Source organism: Coregonus lavaretus (assembly GCF_964263955.1).
Source record: "Coregonus lavaretus genome assembly, chromosome: 10".
Classification (NCBI taxonomy): domain Eukaryota; kingdom Metazoa; phylum Chordata; class Actinopteri; order Salmoniformes; family Salmonidae; genus Coregonus; species Coregonus lavaretus.
In genome coordinates this window covers 56,237,419-56,259,965 of record NC_139997.1, presented here as the reverse complement: position 1 = coordinate 56,259,965, position 22,547 = coordinate 56,237,419, and the positions used below count along the sequence as shown (strand labels likewise).

The following is a 22,547-nucleotide window of genomic DNA, read 5'->3' as shown; positions in this document are numbered from 1 at the left end:
GGATCATATGCTTGAACGAACCCTAAGAGATACTCTACCCACATGTACATATTACCTCAATTACCCCACATTGACTCTGTACCGGTACCCCCTGTATATAGCCTCCCTACTGTTATTTTATTTTACTGCTGCATTAGTTAAGGGCTTGTAAGTAAGCATTTCACTGTAAGGTCTACACCGGTTGTATTCGGCGCATGTGGCAAATAACATTTGATTTAATGCTCTATTCATGCTGCTACTAGGGGTGTCAAGATGCAGTCTTCAGAATACAGATCTAAACTCTATCTAACTTGGCTAGAAAGGAGCGGAGTGGAGCACCCTGTTAGGGAGGGTGGGAAGTTAATAACACTGAGTTAAACCCTAGGTCCAGGATAAGGCATTCATCACAGCTGTGTAGCTCAATGTACAACCTCTGCATATAAACATAAACTGATATGGGTGTCAGCAACGAGTCCACTTTAGCAACAATGTTTGATTCCCCTTTTCTGTTCATATTCTCTGTTGCAATGTCAATGATAAAACTTGTCTGATGAAATAGGCAAGGACAACTATTCATTCTGTTGTATCTCCATCAAAGCAAGTAAATCTAATTTCTTAATTCTGGGGGGCTTCTAATTACTAATTAATTAATACCCATAAGAAAGAGCAAAACATACCACAAGACAACTTCAAAATTATGAGTATGGAGGTCAAGACTCATCAGGGAGGATTTCTTTTCTTTTGGTTAATCAGATAAATCTGCTGAAACCGAGTAAAGCATGCATCTTACTGACAGATGGGTCAACAGTGATTTCACATACTTAAAATGATTGGTATTAGATCTCAGCAGTATCTGTTAAGAGGAATAACATAGTAAGCTACATTAAATATGTTAATGAGGTATAACAAAGGCATTTCCCTATACCTGGCCAGTGTGCCATTACGAGCATTGGTTGAAATGAAATTCTACAGATCATTGTGGCCAAAGACGACAGAACTCCATTCCACTGCTTTGCCGGTTGTAAATGACCCGATTACAAGCATGGCATTATAGGAGGCTGCCCTCCTCACACACATCCCCCCTCTCCAGTAACACACTTACACAACTCTGAAGCTGTGCCAGTGGAATGTATAAACTCCCTTGATTTTCAATGACTGTAGGCCTGTGGGGGTAAACTGGGTACCAGTCTGTTTAGCTAATATTCCACTCCGTGACATATGCCAAAGATGATTCGGTTTAGCATAACAAGGAGTGTAATGATAGCTAAACAGACTAGTACCCAGACTACTGTTGGGGTGTTATGGCTTTGCCACTAGCATATCGGAATCGCTGACCTTATACAATAAGGGACTTCATTACCCACATCAGACTGCAATGCTAAGTACACACCCAATTATACTATATTTTCCACTTCATCCGTTCTTATACTTGCCTTGATAGTCAGTAAACAAATTGGATATCTTGAAGCCTGATTATTCGATTTGAGATTGACAGCCACTGTGGAATCCATATGGGTAAAATAAGTTTCAATGCCTGCAGTATGTACACAAGATTAACCCCTAAAATTCCAGCGTCAATGACAGCGGACACTTTTGGTGGGACAATGGCGATACTGGAGTGCTGAAGCAGGATAGATCATTTGAGTACTTGGCAAAGATATTGTTTTCATGTTCTATTCATATCCAAAGGTAACATATAAAAGGTAACAGAAAGGTAAGAAGACCGCCGCCCCTCTAGTCTTGGCAACTACAAAGAAGATCTATATATTTAATCATGAAAAGAGGTTAAGAGCAACAGAGAAAATAAGTGTAGGTGGGTGTCTTGACAAACATTGTATGCATTTCACTTATCAGCAGAGGCATATCTTGCGATATTATTCAATTCATGTCAAAAAGCTCATAAAAAGTCAGCCACTTTTATTGTGATAACTAGAAATGTATTAAGCCCAATATTATAAAATCCTTTGTAAGGTTTGTGAACAAATAGTAGTGGAAAAAACATAATTCATCTTCAATACCGTTCCAGACGTATGCCTCACTTTATAGCATGTCAAACAGCAATTGATACAACAAAAAACACAGGAAAAAACATTAACAGGTTTCCCTCCATAAAGGAGTAATTTACAAAAACACTGAGCCACAGGAAAGTCAGACACAGAGGGGTTTAAAAGCAAACTGGGAAAAAATCCTTGAGTAATCCACTTATTGCTTTCTGGATGAGAGAAAATAGGATGAGGGTAGGGAGTCTTTGCAGACTGGTCCCTCCTGAAGGATTCCGTTTTGTTGGATGGGACCAAAGCCGGGTCAGAATGGACCTCAATACTAGTGTCTATCTGCTTGCATGAACATGAAGGGTGACGACGGAATGTTGTGGACGAGAGGGCGATTGCGGACGAGAGGGGGATTGGGGACAGTTGGGGGTGAGGGGCGGGGCTATTGGTCCGTTGGCATGTCTCTGTCTGTTTCTGCTTTAGAGGGTTGCCCCGGCGACGGTGTGTGGGGAGGTCGGGATACGGGAGCAATCCCATGTGCCATAGCCAGGTTCCCTGCAACAATTCCCTCCACTGCAGTGCCTGCCCCTGTCAGGCCTCCTGCTGCCACTCCCACTCCCACTAGACCAGTAGGGAACCTGTTGACAAATGAGGGGTTGAGTCAGAAGAATTAGAAATGATATGGAATTATCTTTCTAGGGTCATAGAACACAAGCCAGATGTCATCGATACCTGGAGTTCTCTTTACTGTCACTCATTTATTACCTACAGGTGCTTACTGTCCCTCTTAACAGTCTCAAACAAAGTCTGGTCGTACCTGTAATCAGTAACTCCGTTGAGTTCTGAGTGCACAGCCCCAGGGTCCATGCCAGGCCACTGGGGCGTTGCCATCAGATACTCCTTGTTCACACAGTTCTTCAGACTGTCAGGGATACGGCCTGTCGGAATAAACCACCACAACAGTCAAGCTAACTGATCAAAGGCTACTTAATGACAACTCTTGATAAGGTTCTTTGGGCTGGACTACAAAAACAGCTGGGCTGTAATACATAAACTATATCACTTAGTGGTTAGGGCTACCGTGCCAAGTCTCAAGTGGACAGACTGTTGTTCACTCTGCGCAGAAATGGAAATGTATCATTGTTCCCTAGTGTATGTGCCTAACGCCTATAAATACTCTGTTATACACGGAGGCTTGCATAACTGAATACCTGTGATGGCCCGGCGCACTTCTCTAGCTGCCTCCTCCCGCGCCTCGAGTGACGCCTGCTCGCTGTACCAGGATGCGTGAGGAGTGCAAATCAGATTGGGGGCGTCCTTCAATGGGCCCTGAGAGAAGCTGGAGATGGATAGATCAACAGACCAGTGAGACAGATTAAAGAGTGTGTGCAAGGGGGTGTTGATAGAGAGACTTTTTAAAATGGTGAAGCACAACCTTCAAACCAGTTACTGTTTGCACGTTTTAAATGACTGGGATAAGCAGGATGAGGAGGCTTTAAGTGCCTGTGGGCTGGGAGGAAGCTGACCTGAAGGGCTCTGTCTCGTGTACGTCCAAGGCAGCACCCCGTATCCTGCCCTCTTTCAGTGCCTGGGCCAGGGCCCTCTCATCCATCAGGCCCCCTCGCGCCGTGTTAACCAAAAATGCTCCCTGACGCATCTGCACATACGACAGATCACAGTCAGCAAGCCATGCAGACAAAAATAACCTAAACGCATTGATAATGAGGGTGTTGTGGGTGGCAGGAATGGTGTTTACGTGTGTGTTGGGGTTGTCACGATACCAGAATTTTGACTTCGATACCAGGTTTAGTATCACAATACTTGATACCATCACGATACGCGATACCAGAACGATACCACGGCAATCGTTAGGCATCTTTTGAGTTGAATATCATGACATTTTGAATTTCTTACATACATTTTTCAGAGACAGCCAAGTATGCATTAATAAATCAATTATAGTCATTTTGACTTTGTTTTTACTAATCTAACTACATAATGGTTAGCATTTATTTGAATGGTATCTATTGATAAACTGGGTAAATCAAGATGCAGCCTAGGCCTAGCTACAATACAGGTGAATGCATGCATTGAGTTATTGAGCTTGTTTTGCCTGATTTCATGGGGCTAGATGACAATCTGTTTCCCTTCCATTTGGGACTTATTTTATTGTACTGATCAACAACATTCGCATAGAAGTAGCTTATTTTATAAAGATGTGCGCCGTCTCTTTAACCAGTAATGACGTCATTCACGAGGCAGTCATTTCAGTCAGTTCGCTGATAATCTTTGGGAGAAACGTGAGAGACCCAATACGTTTTTCATGGCAATCAGCTAAGAAATCAGCATATTTTGTTTGTGATAATATGCAAACCATAACGCAAAGTACTAGGGTAATGAATTGATGATAGCTTCAGCTGTAAGCTAGCAAGGAAAGTTAGCCTACAAAGCTGGAAGCTACCGGTATCATCTTCTATTGTAAAGTGTTCTAGCCTGTATTGACAGTTTCAAAATGGCTACATGCTGTGTCCCATTATTCAAGAGTTCACTTCTGTGCAGCATGAGCGGGGAGCTAACATGATGCAGCCCAGACTCCCAGTGCAGGCTAGCAATGAGTAACGCCTCGATCACACCGACAGCGTCATTGCATTTTTTTGTACACCAGAAGTACATTCATTTCCAATGGAACGCTGCGTTTGCCTTGCAGCATTGCGTTGCAGAGGCAGTGCGTTGTGTGGTGCATACGTCAAACTGTATGCGTCGACGGCTTGACAGAAATGGTAGCAGAAGGTGAATGTTGAACTTTTGTTGCACACATATCCAGATGATGCTGCGTGACATTTTGCGCAATGACGCTATCGGTGTGATCGAGGTGTAAGTGGAGGAGGCACGGTGCGCGCTATAATAAGGGCTGTGTTGTTAGACAGGCTTGATCCATGAGACACATTTGACAGAAGTACCGAAAGTAACAAATTCTAGTACCAAACCGTTTTTTCCATGTTTGAGAATCTAAAAAAAAGTACAGAAGTTTCGGTATACCTTGCAACACTAGTCTGCGTGTGTCTTATACCTGTTTAATGGTGAAGTCGTTGATGAGGTGATGGTTGTGCTCGTTGAGGCTGCAGTGCAGTGACACACAGTCAGAGTGGATGAGCAGGTCCTGCAGGGTGGCCATTCGCTGCAGGCCCAGAGAGCGCTCCACTCCGTCTGGCAGGTAGGGGTCGTAGAAGATCACACTGAAGCCAAAGGCCTTGGCCCGCAGCGCTACAGCCTGGCCCACTCGCCCTGCGGCACAAGCACAGATACACTCAGACTGGAGGACGGAGTAGCGGTGAGAGGAGCCGCTCACTACTTCAGAAAACTACAATTATTTGCTTTAAATATACATTAAAAGGATCTGTGAGGACACCAATAATAAAAAGACACTGCAACTTTGAAACAGATCACATTAGGATAACTTCAATTAACATATGTCCTATGACGACTGCACTTGCAGAGAGCCCTTGCTAAGACAATAATCATTTCCCTCCTCACCCAGGCCGATGATGCCCAGAGTCTCTCCCCGGATGCGGGCAGCGCCGCTGGCCACCTCCCTGATCTGCTCCACGCTGGAAGCCCTGGTGCCCTCTCTCATAGCCTGGTGCATCCAGGTGACGCGGCGGTACAGGTTCAGGATCAGACACATGGACGTGTCCGCCGTCTCTTCCACTGATGTCGCAGGCACATTACACACCGCTATACCTGAGGACGACAGAGCACAGAGGAGACAGCGGTTAGTTATGATACATATTAAAGGTGGATGGATGGGTGTAGTATGTAGGCTGGAGGGGTGGTGAAGCTAAGTATTGTTCCAGTAGCCAACCTAGTTCAGCCGCAGCCTTGATGTCCACGTTGTCAAAGCCACTGCCAATTCGCACAATGATCCGCAGGCCTTTGAACTTGTCCAGGTCGTCCCGCGACAGGGTGATGGTGTGGTACATCAGGGCACCCACTGCCTCATTCAGCACCTGAAGCACCAGGGAGAGTGTTCAGACATATCCTTATTCTACCATTGCACTAAAAGAGCAAATACTTTCCCAAGCTCTATTGAGTTGGAAATAGCCCCCCACCACATAAAAAGACAGGTTCATGAAGCATCCATTTCCCCGACTTAAAAGTGCAGACAGATACTTGGTGTATAGGAGAGTAATGGTGCTGGGAGAGATAGTTGGTTACCTTCTCGTGGATCTCCTGGGTGGACTGGGCATCACAGAAGGCCACCGTGGCCACGTCCTTTAGGACAGGCATCTCCACGGTGCAGTCGCGCCCATCCAACAGCGCCACCAGGGGGCGCGGGTGCATCGGCCCATTCAGAATCGGGGGGCGAATGCCTAGACAAATACAACCAATCAACATAAAATAGACATGGGCATTGTCAAATGGGATCCCCCATGTCTTTCTATAGCGTCAATCAGACAGGCCTATGTAATAATAATAATACGTCATTTAGCAGACGCTTTTATCCAAAGCGACTTACAGTCATGCGTGCATACATTTTTGTGTATGGGTGGTCCCGGGGATCGAACCCACTACCTTGGCGTTACAAGCACCGTGCTCTACCAGCTGAGCTACAGAGGACCACATGTGATCATGTAGATGGTCTAACTGTCAACAATTTCTACAGTTTCCCCTCAACATCTGCATGTTTAAGATTGATTGGGGAACACATTCGATACACAACCAAAAACATATGGCATTTGTTTTGTTCTTTATGATCGTAACATTGAAAACCCATCAGAAATGACAGTAAAATATTTATATTTTCACTTTCAAAGTGGTGTACTAAATACACTGCTCAAAAAAATAAAGGGAACACTTAAACAACACAATGTAACTCCAAGTCAATCACACTTCTGTGAAATCAAACTGTCCACTTAGGAAGCAACACTGATTGACAATACATTTCACATGCTGTTGTGCAAATGGAATAGACAACAGGTGGAAATTATAGGCAATTAGCAAGACACCCCCAATAAAGAAGTGGTTCTGCAGGTGGTGACCTATGCTTCCTGTTCCTATGCTTCCTGGCTGATGTTTTGGTCACTTTTGAATGCTGGCGGTGCTTTCACTAGTGGTAGCATGAGACGGAGTCTACAACCCACACAAGTGGCTCAGGTAGTGCAGCTCGTCCAGGATGGCACATCAATGCGAGCTGTGGCAAGAAGGTTTGCTGTGTCTGTCAGCGTAGTGTCCAGAGCATGGAGGCGCTACCAGGAGACAGGCCAGTACATCAGGAGACGTGGAGGAGGCCGTAGGAGGGCAACAACCCAGCAGCAGGACCGCTACCTCCGCCTTTGTGCAAGGAGGAGCAGGAGGAGCACTGCCAGAGCCCTGCAAAATGACCTCCAGCAGGCCACAAATGTGCATGTGTCTGCTCAAACGGTCAGAAACAGACTCCATGAGGGTGGTATGAGGGCCCGACGTCCACAGGTGGGGGTTGTGCTTACAGCCCAACACCGTGCAGGACGTTTGGCATTTGCCAGAGAACACCAAGATTGGCAAATTCGCCACTGGCGCCCTGTGCTCTTCACAGATGAAAGCAGGTTCACACTGAGCACATGTGACAGAGTCTGGAGACGCCGTGGAGAACGTTCTGCTGCCTGCAACATCCTCCAGCATGACCGGTTTGGCGGTGGTTCAGTCATGGTGTGGGGTGGCATTTCTTTGGGGGGCCGCACAGCCCTCCCTGTGCTCGCCAGAGGTAGCCTGACTGCCATTAGGTACCGAGATGAGATCCTCAGACCCCTTGTGAGACCATATACATTTTAGTCATTTAGCAGATGCTCTTATCCAGAGCGACTTACAGTTAGTGAGTGCATACATTCTTTTATTTTTATATATATTTCTTTTTTTTCATACTGCCCCCCCGTGGGAATCGAACCCACAACCCTGGCGTTGCAAACGCCATGCTCTACCAACTGAGCTACATCCCTGCCGGCCATTCCCTCCCCTACCCTGGACGACGCTGTGCCAATTGTGCGCCGCCCCATGGGTCTCCCGGTCGCGGCCGGCTACGACAGAGCCTGGATTCGAACCAGGATCTCTAGTGGCACAGCTAGCACTGCGATGCAGTGCCTTAGACCACTGCGCCACTCGGGAGATGCAATATGCTGGTGCGGTTGGCCCTGGGTTCCTCCTAATGCAAGACAATGCTAGACCTCATGTGGCTGGAGTGTGTCAGCAGTTCCTGCAAGAGGAAGGCATTGATGCTATGGACTGGCCCGCCCGTTCCCCAGACCTGAATCCAATTGAGCACATCTGGAACATCATGTCTCGCTCCATCCACCAACGCCACATTGCACCACAGACTGTCCAGGAGTTGGCGGATGCTTTAGTCCAGGTCTGGGAGGAGATCCCGCAGGAGACCATCCGCCACTAATCAGGAGCATGCCCAGGCGTTGTAGGGAGGTCATACAGGCACGTGGAGGCCACACACACTACTGAGCCTCATTTTGACTTGTTTTAAGGACATTACAAAGTTGGATCAGCCTGTAGTGTGGTTTTCCACTTTAATTTTGAGGGTGACTCCAAATCCAGAACTCCATGGGTTGATAAATTTGATTTCCATTGATACTTTGTGTGATTTTGTTGTTAGCACATTCAACTATGTAAAGAAAAACGTATTTAATAAGATTATTTCATTCATTCAGATCTAGGATGTGTTGTTTAAGTGTTCCCTTAATTTTTTTGAGCAGTGTACAAAGTTAGCTTTTACACTCTAGAAACATGATTTAAGTGTTCCCTGAAGTCTACGGATTACACTATGATATACTGTCACTTAAGAAATGCGACAGGAATACTGCCCTGTACAAGTCACTATGTAAAACCAGCAGGGACAGAAGTAACCCATTTTAGCTAAATCCCTTTATGATGACCACAACACTTCTACAAAAAGCCAGGATATGTCCCAATAAAGCGATAGTGCCGTTGCAAATGTAACCTATTACACTCTCAGGCAGCAGTTTTCCAAAATGCCCACCAACTAGTTCCATGGTGCCAAATAGGACAGGTTTCACATGGCAGTATTTCAATAAATAATTGGTACATAACGCCTAATGATGGCTTAACATTTTTTTGTTTATTGAGAACACAATATTATGGCCTAAATATGCCATACAGTGCTTTCAGAAAGTATTCACACCCCTAAACGTTCCACAATTTGATGTGTTATAGCCTGAATTTAAAATTGAACAAATTGAGATGTTTGGTCACAAGCCTACACACAATACCCCATAATTTCAAGGTGGAATTATGTTTCTCAAAATTGTTACTAATTAATACAAAATTAAAAGCTGAAATGCTTTGAGTTAATAGGTATTCTACCCCTTCATTATGGAAAGCCTAAATAAGTTCAGGAGTATAAATGTGCTTAACAAGTCACAGAAGTTGCATGGAAGCACTCTGTGTGCAATAATAGTGTTTAACATGATTTTTGAATGACTACCTCATCTCTGTACCCCACACACTGCTAAATGACTAAAATGTAAATGTAATAAATGTAAGGTCCCTCAGTGAAGCAGTGAATTTCAACCACAAAGACCAGGGAGGTTTTCCAATGCCTCACAAAGGAGGGCACCTATTGGTAGATGGGTAATAATAAATTAAAAAGCGGACATTGAATATCCCTTTGGGCATGGTGAAGTTAATAATTACACTTTGGATGATGTATCAATGCACCCAGTCACTACAAAAGATACAGGCGTCCTTGCTAACTCAGTTGCCAGAGAGGAATGAAACTGCTCAGGGATTTCACAATGAGGCCAATGGTGACTTTAAAACAATTCGAGTTTAATGTCTGATGGGAGAAAACTGAGGAAGGATCAACAACATCGTAGTTACTCCACAATACTAACCTAATTGACAGAGTAAAAAAAAAGGAAGCCTGTCCAGAATAACATGCATCAAGGCACTAAAGTAATACTGAAAAAAAAGTGGCAAAGCAATTAACTTTTTGTCCTGAATACAAAGTGTTATGTTTGTGGAAAACCCAATATAACACATTACGGAGAACTACACTCCATATTTTCAAGCATAGTGGTGGCTGCATCATGTTATGGCTATGCTTGTAATCGTTAAGGACTGGGGAGATTTTCCCCAGAAAAAAAAAAAAAAAAAAAAAAAAAAAGACCTGGTTCGGTCTGCTTTCCACCAGACACTGGGAGATGAATTCACCTTTCAGCAGGGCAATAACCTAAAACACAAGGCCAAATCTACACTGGAGTTGCTTGCCAAGAAGACTGAATGTTCCTGAGTGGCCAAGTTACAATTGACTTAAATATGCTTGGAAATCTATGGCAAGACTTGAAAATAGCCATCTAGCCATGATCCCCAACATCTTGACAGAGCTTGAAGAATTTTTTAAATAATAAAAATGGGTTATAAATCGAGTTGTCAGTTCGAGTACTTTAGTTCTTGATTACTCTTGCCCATCCCTAATACCAAATCGAACAATATGGTATTTTCAGGGAGCTTATCTACTGGACTATACACTCACCGGACAGTTTATTAGGCACACCAATTTAGTACCAGGTCAGACCCCGCTTTGCCTCCAGAACAGCCTGAATTCTTCGAGGACGTGTATTCTACAAGTCTGAAACATTCCACAGGGATCTTGGTCCATGCTGACGCAATGGCATCATGCAGTTGCTGCAGATTGGATGGTGGTACACCACCTCCACCAGCCTGTATCGTTGACACCAGGTAGGATGGGTCCATGGACTCATGCTGCTTACGCCAAATCCTGACTCTGCCATCAGCATGAAAGCAACAGGAACCGGGATTCGTCAGACCAGGCAATGTTTTTCCACTTATCAATTCTCCACTGTTGGTGATTGCATGCCCACTGGAGCCCCTTCTTGTTTTTAGCTGATAGGAGTGGAACCAGGTGTGGTCGTCTGCTGCAATTGCCCATCTGTGGCAAGGATCGACTAGTTGTACGTTCCGAGATGCCGTTCTGCACACCACTGATGTACTGCTCTATTATTTGCCCGTTTGTGGCCCGCCTGTTAGCTTGCACCTTGTTAGCTTGCACCACTTGCCGTTCTCCTTCGACCTCTCATCAACAAGTTGTTTTCTCCCACAAGACTGCCGCTGATGGGATGTTATTTTGTTTGTCGCACCATTCTCGGTAAACCCTAGACACGGTCGTGCATTAAAATCCCAGCCATTTCTGAAATACTGGAACCGGCACGACAATCATACCACTCTCAAAGTCTCTTAGATCACTAGTTTTCCCCATTCTAACATTCAATCGAACAGTAACTGAATACCTCGATGCCTGTCTGCCAGCTTTGTATAGCTAGCCACGGCCACGTGACTCACTGTCTGTAGGAGCTAAAAAAAAATTTGAACGGGGTGGTGTACCTAATAAACGTGACTTATCACACATTTTGTTGTGTTACAGTCTGAATTCAAAACGGATTACATTGTTTCTCACATCTACAAACAATATGCCATAACGACAAAGTGAAAACATGTTTTTAGAAATCTTTTCAAATGTATTAAGAATGAAATACAGAATTTTCTTTACATAAGTATTCACACCGCAGAGTCAATACATTTATAAATCACTGTTGCAAACAATTACAGCTGTGAGTTTTTCTGGGTAAGTCTAAGAGCTTTGCACACCTGGATTGTACAATATTTGCATTTATTTTTATATTCTTCAAGCTCTGTCAAGTTGGTTGTTGATCATTGCTAGACAGCCATTTTTAAGTCTTGCCATAGACTTAAGCCGATTTAATAAAAAAACTTAACTAGACCATTCAGAAACATTCAACGTCATCTTGGTAAGCAACTACAGTGTATATTTGGTCTTGTGATTTAGGTTACTGTCCTGCTGAAAGGTGAATTTGTCTCCCAGTGTCTGTTGGAAAGCAGAACAGGTTTTTGTCTAGGATTTTGCCTGTGCTTAGCTCTTCATTCCATTTATTTTTGTCAACCAAAATAAACCCCTAGTCCTTGCCGATGACAAGCATACCCATAACATGATGCAGCCACCACCATGTTTGAAAATATGAAGAGTGGTGGGTTGCGTTGGATGGGTTTGCCCCAAACATAACACTTTGTATTCAGGACATGAAGGTAATTCCTTTGCCAATTTTCTTTGCAGTTTTAATTTAGTGCCTTATTGCAAACAGGAAGCATGTTACGGAATATTTGTATTCAGTACAGACTTCCTCCTTTATGCTCTGTCATTTAGGTTAGTATTGTGGAGTAGCTACAACGTTGTTGATCCATCCTCAGTTTTTCCCTAACACAGCCATTAAAACGCTAACTGTTTTAAAGTCACCATTGGCCTCACGGTGAAATCCTTGAGCACTTTCCTTCCTCTACGGCAACGGAGTTAGGAAGGACGCCTGTATCTCTGTAGTGACTGTGTTGACACACCATTCAAAGTGTAATTAATTACGTCACCATGCTCAAAATGATATTCAATGTCTGCTTCATTGATTTATACACATCTACGAATAGGCGCCCTTCTTTGCGATGCATTGGAAAACCTCCCTGGTCTATGTGGTTTAATCTGTGCTTAAAATTCACTGGTCGATCGAGGAACCTTACAGATAATTGTATGTGTAGGGTAGAGAGATGAGGTAGTCATTCAAAGATCATGTTAAGTACTATTATTGCACACAGAGTGAGTAAATGCCAGTTATTATGTGACTTGTTAAGAAAGTTACCACTGAACTTACTTAGGCTTGCCATAACCAAAGGGGATGAATGTTTGCTAATTTATTAAAAATAAAACTGAAATACTTTATTTACATAAGTATTCAGAACCTTTGCTATGAGACTCGAAATTGAACTCGTGCATCCTGTTTCCATTGATCATCCTTGAGATGTTTCTACAACTTGGAGTCCACCTGTGGTAAATTCAATTGATTGAACATGATTTGTAAAGGCACACACCTGTCTATATAGTGCATGTCAGAGCAAATACCAAGCCATGAGGTCGAAGGAATTGTCACTAGAGCGCCGAGACAGGATTGTGTCGAGGAACAGATCTGGGGAAGGGTACCAAAAAATGTCAGCAGCATTGAAGGTCCCCAAGAACACAGTGGCCTCCATCATTCTTAAATGGAAGAAGTTTGGAACCACCAAGATTCTTCCTAGAGCTGGCCGCCTGGCCAAACTGAGCAGTCAGGGGAGAAGGGCCTTGGTCAGGGAGGTGACCAAGAACCCGATGGTCACTCTGACAGAGCTCCAGAGTTCCTCTGTGGAGATGGGAGAAACTTCCAGAAGGACAACCATCTCTGCAGCACTCCACCAATCAGGCCTTTATGGTAGAGAGTGGCCAGACGGAAGCCACTCCTCAGTAAAAGGAACGACAGCCCGCATGGACTTTGCCAAAAGGCACCTAAAGTACTCGCAGACCATGAGAAAACGATTCTCTGGTCTGATGAAACCAAGATTGAACTCTTTGGCCTGAATACCAAGCGTCAAGTCTGGAGTAAACCTGCCACCACCCCCAAGGTGTAGCATGGTGGTGGCAGCATCATGCTGTGGGGATGTTTTTCAGTGGCAGGGACTGGGAGACTAGTCAGGCTCGAGGGAAAGATGAATGGAGTAAAGTACAGAGATGGAAACCTGTTCCAGAGCTCTCAGGACCTCGGACTGGGGCGAAGGTTCACCTTCCAACAGGACAACGACCCTAAACACACAGCCAAGACAACGCAGGAGTGGCTTCGGGACAATTCTCTGAATGTCCTTGAGCGGCCCAGCCAGAGCCCGGACTTGAACCCAATCAAACATCTCTGGAGAGACTTGAAAATAGCTGTGCAGCGACGCTCCCCATCCAACCTTACAGAGCTTGAGAGGATCTGCAGAGAAAAATGGGAGAAACTCCTCAAATACAGGTGTGCCAAGCTTGTAGCTTCATACCCAAGAAGACAAGACTGTAATCGCTGACAAAGGTGCTTCAACAAAGTACTGAGTAAAGGGTTTGAATACTTACGTAAATCTATTATTTCTGATTTATTTATTTTTAAACCTGTTTTTGCTTTGTCATTATGAGTTATTGTATGTAGATTTACGAGGGGGGGGTCAAGGGGTCTGAATGCATTGTGTATACACACACACACACACACACACAGTACCAGTCAAAAGGTTGGACACATCTACTCATTCAAGGGTTTTTCCTTTATTTCTGTACTATTTTCTACATTGTAGAATAATAGTTTAGACATCAAAACTATTAAATGTAGTAACCAAAAAAGTGTTATATCAAAATATATTTCATATTTGAGATTCTTCAAAGTAGCCACCCTTTGCCTTGATAGCTTTGCACTCTTGGCATTCTCTCAACCAGCTTCATGAGGTAGTCACCTGCAATGCATTTTAATTAACAGGTGTGCCTTCTTTAAAGTTAATTTGTGGAATTTCTTTCCTTCTTAATGCGTTTGAGCCAATCAGTTGTGTTGTGACAAGGTAGGGGGGGTATACAGAAGATAGCCCTATTTGGTAAAAGATCAAGTCCAAGAACAGCTCAAATAAGCAAAAAGAAACGACAGTCCATCATTACTTTAAGACATGAAGGTCAGTCAATCTGGAACATTTCAAGAACTTTTAAAGTTTCTTCAAGTGCAGTCGCAAAAACCATCAAGTGCTATGAAACTGGCTCGCATGAGGACCGTCACAGGAAAGGAAGACCCAGAGTTACCTCTGCTGCAGAGGATACGTTCATTAGAGTTAACTGCACCTCAGATTGAAGCCCAAATAAATGCTTCAGAGTTCAAGTAACAGACACATCAACTGTTCAGAGGAGACTGCGTGAATCAGGCCTTCATGGTCAAATTGCTGCAAAGAAACCACTATTAAAGGACACCAATAATAAGAAGAGACTTGCTTGGGCCAAGAAACACGAGCAATGGACATTAGACCGGTGGAAATCTGTCCTTTGGTCTGATGAGTCCAAATTTGGTTCCAACTGCAGTGTCTTTGTGAGACGCAGAGAAGGTGAACGGATGATTTCCGCATGTGTGGTTCCCACCGTGAAGCATAGAGGTGGTGGTGTGATGGTGCTTTGCTGGTGACACTGATTTATTTAGAATTCAAGGCACACCTAACCAGCATGGCTACCACAGCATTCTGCAGCAATACACCATCCCATCTGCTTTGCACTTAGTGGGACTATCATTTGTTTTTCAACAGAACAATGATCCAAAACACATCTCCAGGCTGTGTAAGGGCTATTTAACCAAGAAGGAGAGTGATGGAGTGCTGCATCAGATGACCTGGCCTCCACAATAACCCGACCTCAACCCAATTGATATTGTGTGGGATGAGTTGGACCGCAGAGTGAAGGAAAAGCAGCCAAAAAGTGCTCAGAATATGTGGGAACTCCGTCAAGACTGTTGGAAAAGCGTTCCTCATGAACGTTCCTCATGCAAAGCTGTCATCAAGGCAAAGGGTGGCTACTTTGAAGAATCTTAAAACACTTTTGGTTACTACATGATTCCATGCGTTATTTCATAGTTTGTCTTCACTATTATTCTACAACGTAGAAAATACGAAAAATAAAGAAGAACCCTTGAATGAGTAGGTGTCCAAACTTTTGACTGGTACTGTATATACAGTCATGTGAAAATAAGTACACCCTGGAAAGCGATTTGTTTTTACATATTTGGACACATGGATATCTGAGCTAAATTCCCACCACATTCATTGATAAAGGTAACCCGATTTAACAAATCACAAAAAAATTATAATTTAAAATGTTATGCAATTAAAATAAACAAAAATGCCTTTTCCTTATGCGGAAAAAGTTAGTACACCACTACATTTACGATCACATAAAATGGCTAAAATTAGAATCAGGTGCACCAAAACAGGTGCAAATGGTTAGAAAATCATTACAGAGGGTCCAGCCTTCCATAAAGATTAGAAACTTGGTCTGGTTTGGCAAGATGAAAATACCTACCCGAGGCCCTCAGAAGAAAGGTTATTGATGCCCATGAGTATGAGTGGGGTTACAAACCCATTTCCAAGCAATCCCTACCCCACCCCTCATAAAATAAAAGTGATTGTCCCACTGGCTATCATAAGTTGAATGCACCAGTTTGTAAGTTGCTCTGGATAAGAGCGTCTGCTAAATGATGTAAATGTATATCATTCCACTGTCCGACGGCTCACCTACAAATAGAGAAAATTCCAGAACACTGGCAATCTACCTAGGACAGGTTGTCCCACCAAATTCAGCCCAAGAGCTGACCGAAAGATGCTCATAGAAGTCTCTAAGAAACCCAGGGTAACATCAAGCGATATACAGGCCTTTCTTGCCACAATCAATGTCGAAGTGCATGAGACAACTGTCAGAAAGAGACTGCACAAACTTGGCCTGCATGGGAGGTCAGGAAGGAAGCCTCTGCTCTCAAAAAAGAATATCAAGACAACTGACGTTTGCCAGGCAACATGTCCTCTGGACAGGTGAGTCAAAGGTGGAGTTGTTTGGCCACAATGCCAGACGCCATGTTTGGCGAAAACAAAACACTGCCTTTGAACAGAAGAACCTCATGCCAACCGTAAAGCATGGAGGCGGTGGCATTATGGTTTGGGGCTGCTTTGCTGCCTCAGGGCCTGGCCAACTTGCCATCATTGAGTCAACCATGAATTCTATATTGTACTAGAGAATTTTTTTGGAAAATGTGAGGCCATCTGTCAAAAAGCTGAACCGAACATGGCTCTTGCAACAGGACAATGATCCAAAACACAAAAGCAAAGCTACAACAGAATGGCTCAAAAATAAGAAATGGCGGGTTATGGAATGGCCGAGTCAAAGCCCAAATCTCAATCCTATCGAAATGCTGTGGGGGGACTTGAAGCGGGCCGTGCATGCAAGAAAACCCTCGAACATGACGCAGTTGAAGCAGTACTGTAAAGAAGAGTGGGCAAAAAGTCCTCCCAGTCGATGTAAGAGACTGATAGACAGTGACAAGAAATGTCTACATTACGTTATTTCAGCTAAAGAGGGCAACACAAGCTATTGAAACTAGGGGTGTACTTATTTTTTCCGCACCATGGAATTGCATTTGTTGATTTTTGATGAATAAATGATTGCAAAGTATAATCTTTCAGTGTCATTTGTTAAATTAGGTTACCTTTATCTGTCAAGTGTTTAAGTGAAGATTACACGTCTCATCTGTCCAAATATGTAAAGATTAAAAAAAATAAGACACTTTCCAGGAGGTGTACTTACTTGTTCACATGAGAGCTGTCTGCTTCATTCTCAAATACAGACATGGCAGTCCTCCAACCCCCAATCAGGGGAGACTCTGATTAGCAGATGGGTGGGTTTGGGGGCACAGGCTTGTTGAGTTATCATGACCTACATTTCTCCATGTCTGGAGGCAGAGACCCCTGCCTTTCCGCAACAATACACAGCCTGCCTGCCCTATAGCCACAAACATCTCATAAATAAACATACATAAGATATACACCTAAATTAGCAAAGACAGATATTAGGGATAGGCATTTGAAATGTTTTCACTATTCGAATAATATCAAAAAGTATTTATAAAGCCCTTTTTACATTAGCAGATATCATGATATTTTTTAAGCTATCCGGATAGTCGGAACATGTATTAAAGCATGTCTTTTCTTTTTTTTTTACTTCAATGGAGACTTGTTAGCCAGACTCGAGTAGCAGGGGCCAGTGTGTGTGTGGCAGAGAGAGTGCGAGTGAGTAGCCAAACAGACTTGCGCTAGTTAGACAAACTTGTTGCTGCCATAGGTTATTTATCATACCATCTGGTAGTGCCTGTCTTGACTGCATCAAATCGTTGTAAATAAGCTAGCTAGCTACAGTAGCAAGGCTAATTGAGGCTATTTTGCTGTGCTCCCTGTACTTGTCTACAACAACTCCATTCATGAGAAACAACAGGCTCTCTGTTAATCAATAATTTAGCCAACATAATTCCGTAATTGGATTTCCATTTAGAAATATCCAACTTCACTTTCTCATATGGAGCCTTTGACTGTAGCACCACTTTCATTGACCGACAATAACAACAAGCTAAAGGTGTAAAACGCGTGTAGGCTACCGGTGCATCTATTTTATGGGGCGCATTCAAACTGCTGTTTTAACATTTCTTATGTCATGGTCTATCCCTGTAGGCTATGTAGCAATGTCACAGATTATTTTATACAAAGCTTTTTCATTGTTAAAATAGGCCTTATTTTATTGATTTTTTCAAAAATGAATACTCTCCCAAGTAATGGAATAATAATTTCAGTTTGGATATTCGAATAACCGTGCCCATCCCTAATAGAGATAGCTGGAAGATAATTCATTAACAGTTGTCAGTGCAGTATGTATGTGATATTGAGAAATCCCCTAAAGTGATGCAGCAATTTAACTCACTGCTAATACTTGAAGGGCAGTAGAGAATGCCAACCCACGCCAATAGTGCCACTCTAAAACGTTAATACCAGAGTGCCAAGTAGAGACTGCAGAAAACTCAATGACAAGCAAAAAATTGCAACTGCAAGTGTTTTTCTAAATCATGACACTAAACACAATTGATCATGGAATGCGTGTCAACATATTGCCCAAACAGACAAATAGCCTAAACAAGCAAACTCAATTATGTAAGAGATATCATTACCTTAACCAAAACAACAAGTTAGTTTACCCTCCCCCAAGAACTGTGTGATATTGTATGCGTTTAGCCATTGACACATTGATGTATGGGCTTTTTCAATCTTAATGTGTTGTATTGACACCAACAATCTAAATTGGGCAGCAGTGAATGGTCAGTAGCCCAACCGATTAATCCAGAGTGTAGCATAGATGGACAAGACCCAGTCTTTCAGCAACTAAAGACAGGGAGTGCCAAATAACCCTCACACAAAATTAACAGGCACACAAGGGGCCTTATGTGGAGCTAAGATTTCTGCAGAGCTAAGGATAATCAGTGTAGCCTAGACATTATTGATGCTTAAAAAGAGACGAGAATGCGATACTCAACGCAACAGCACTGCGCGCACACAGACCACAACACTTGTGACTGTCAATTACTTCCTTTGCTTAATATGAAGGCTCCAAGTACAGATAAGTGTTCTGTTTGCCAACAAATTCCATCATTCCCCCTCAAGGACAACTCATGGAGAAAGACATTGCTTTTTGGCTCATTCTAATCTGACCCAGAAAATGAAACATAGCTGTAATAAGGCGCTAGTCTGACAAATCTTCACATGCATTTGGCACAATATATAAACACACATCACAAAAGCAGAGCGCTCACTAAACCTACAAAATGTACCAATTTCTATCTAGACAAAAAGACGAAGGCATGATTACAAATGAACCTAAAGGAGGACAAAAAAAAAGGCACAGAAAGAGCGCAGAGCTGGCAACACACATGCACCATATGGTCTTGGAGACAGACACCTGGCAGTGTGTGTGTATGACCATGTGACTGTGTGTTGGTGTGTGTAGAAAGCCTGGTCTGACCGGCAGCAGGGCCATGCACACAATGCCATTCATTCAGCGTTCATTCATTCTCCCCCTCCGCCTGCCGCTCTGTGGATGTAAGTGAGCTCGCAGGGAGGGGTGGTTGATAATGCTGCAGGACCCCACCCAGCCCCCTGCCACACAAGCTCCAGAGCAATCCATCTCACACACACAATACTAGAAGAGACCACAACGACAAAAATGCTAAACCAAATAGCAGATTTGTACTCTGTCATATCCATCTACCCCTGCCTCCTCCTCCCCTCCTCCCTCTCGCCCCAGAAAAACAAAAAAAAAGACATTCATCCTTCTAACCTTGCATGCTGCAGTTGACCAGCCTTTCTTCCTCTCCTTCTCCACTTACAGTTACTGTCAGAATGCTTTCGCTTGGCACAATCCCAGGCAAACACCCTCCTCCTTCTGCCTGCCCCCTGCTCCAATCAGAGGGAGGAACAATTCAGCCTTAACCAACCAAAACAAAGCTTTTTAGCATTGAGACGCTAGGTTAGGTAGTCCTGCATGTGAGCCATTTGTGGACAACAAATGAATAACTTGTGTGGGACTTTTATTTTGACACGAGGTAAGCAGAGAGGAAGTGGCAGATACTTGATATGCAGTAAACTAGATTCATAATAAAGTGTATAATATGCCAAATGCTATTGAAGAAAAAATAACAATAAAACATAGCCCAACCACGTGTAAAACCTTGAATGACTTTTTCTAATAAATAAAAAAATATAAAAAAGGCCCAGTGCTTTCAGAACTGTGATTTTCCTGTAGTAGATAGATCTATCTACATATATCCACACTGGTTGGAATAATACTGTGAAAATGATGATAATGCCCTTTAAGTGTAAGAGCAGTTTGAAAAGACCACCTGAAATTTCAGCCCGTTTTGGTGTGATGGAGTTTTGGCCTGCCGCAGTAAATTAGTTAATATACCAATAAGAAAGACTTCCAAACCTCTGTCAATAACAGCAAACCCAGCAGCTGATTGATGGAGGCCACTGTGTTCTTGGGGACCTTCAATGCTGCAGAAATGTTTTGGTACCCTTCCCCAGATCTGTGCCTCGACACAATCCTGTCTCTGAGCTCTACAGACAATTCCTTCCACCTCATGGCTTGGTTTTTGCTCTGACATGTACTGTCAACTGTGGGACCTTACATAGACAGGTGTGTGCCTTTCCAAATAATGTCTAATCAATTGAATTTATCACAGGTGGACTCCAATCAAGTTGTAGAAACATCTCAAGGATGATCAATGGAAACAGGATGCACCTGAGCTCAATTTTGAGTCTCATAGCAAAAGGTCTGAATACTCATGTATATAAGTTGTTTGTTTTTAATACATTTGCAAACATTTCTAAAAACCTGTTTTTGTTTTGTCATTATGGGGTACATTTTAGAATAAGCCTGTAAAGTAACAAAATGTGGAAAAGGTGAAGGGGTCTGAATACTTTTCGAATGCACTCCTGTTTGTTATCAATGTATGTAACCTAAACAGACAGTAATGACTTGACAAAGGCAACATGTAGAAGGACCACAGGCAGGCACCCTCCCTCTTTTGCTGTTTATGTAATTAGATCAGTTATTGAATCAGTCATTGAGAACCCTTCCCTTCACAAATTGGGCAGGAGTATAACACTGGTCGCATTCACCTGCTCAGATGCTGCATGCATTAATCAACTGTTGCGTGTCACTTCATCGACTGTTTCATCAATTGACAGATTGCCATAACATATGCGGTTAGTTTATACGTAAAATCTGGCATTTGTCAGTCACGCCTGGGCAGAGGAATGCTCCCATTGTCTGCCATAATGAAGTCAAGCACAACTTCATGCTGTCCATCACCTATTTATGTCTATGGTCAATCATCAGGCCATTCTACATTGGAGATTTAAAAAATCAGATTTTCAAGAATCCTTATCTATGTTCGCTAGCTACAGAAGCTTGTACACGTGGATTGTCAGTCCCTAACATACGGGGGGAAAGTATGTAACGTTAACGTTACTGACCTTCACAAATGCGGTCCAGCCTCTGTCGCTTGACTTTGTGCTTATCCATGAGAGCCATCGGCGTTCTTCACCCCAGCCAAAGCACAAACAGACCAGACCAAAGCCAAAGGCTTAGCTGTGAGGCACAAGACAAATAGTCAAAACATCTCTCGGGGAACAATGATGTGTACCGGTAAAAACCTGTAGACTAAATAAAATGAACAGCGTTTCAATATCTATCTAAATTAGTTAACGTTACGTGACAGGCTTAGCTACCATTCATAAAGTTGCTAGCCACGAGACTAGACGTAACTATGGCTAATAAAGTTGACTTATCTCTGCTTGGATTTTTATTTTTTACTAACTAACTATTTTAGTTAACCCTAGCTAGCTAGCATCATTTTCCACTGCTGGCAAGAGCCAACACAGCTAATTAGGGGCTAACTACCTAACTCATTTATTTCCATAACTTTCACACTATTCTGGCTTCTTAGTTAACGTTGACTAGCTAGCAAATAACGCAAAACACAAGCTCCAGTTTATGTAGCTAGCTAAATAATTTACAAATTACTTAACGTTAACTAGGTACTATAGCTGGCTACATGTTGTTAGCGAGTTGGATAACTGTTAGCAGCCTAACTAACGTTAGCTAAATAAAAAGTAGTTAGCTAGCCTAACAATTCAAAGTCGGTAGCCAAGAAAGTAGTGTGGCTAACAAGGCTAGTTAGCGTACCTAACACCAAGCAAACGTGATACTGTTCGCGAAAACAGGCCTGTTTTACAAAGCTATCAGCTAGCTAGTAAGCTAATAAAGCTAGCTAGCACTGATAAAACACAGGCATACATCAACACACAAGTTCAGGCGGCGAAAAACTATTTTTTGCTTCCAATAGAATAATAAGACGACGACTACGGAGCAGTAACATTGCTGTTGGATCAGATCAGAGCACTAATCGGTAACGTTAGCTAGCTACGGTTAATTCATTACCAAGTAGTGCAGGTTCTGTTCTTAGTGCTGTGGGGTCAAAATGAGGTGATGTCTTCTCACTGATCGGCTAGTCATGAATCCAACAGTTTGTTCAGAGGAGTCAG

General features: G+C 43.1%; 1 protein-coding gene across 1 annotated transcript; it reads right to left on the bottom strand.

Annotated features, from left to right (window-relative positions):
- Window positions 1–1,733: 1,733 nt before the first annotated feature.
- Window positions 1,734–22,533, bottom strand: LOC311136725 (C-terminal-binding protein 1-like). Its single transcript, XM_084170986.1, has 10 exons — window positions 22,444–22,533; window positions 21,477–21,591; window positions 6,186–6,340; window positions 5,833–5,977; window positions 5,505–5,711; window positions 5,041–5,255; window positions 3,497–3,627; window positions 3,182–3,309; window positions 2,788–2,908; window positions 1,734–2,608 (listed from the first exon to the last, which is right to left on the bottom strand). Exons 2-10 carry the CDS (start codon window positions 21,532–21,534, stop codon window positions 2,413–2,415), a joined length of 1,356 nt encoding a protein of 451 aa, XP_084027112.1. The 5' UTR covers window positions 21,535–21,591; window positions 22,444–22,533; the 3' UTR covers window positions 1,734–2,412.
- Window positions 22,534–22,547: the final 14 nt, after the last annotated feature.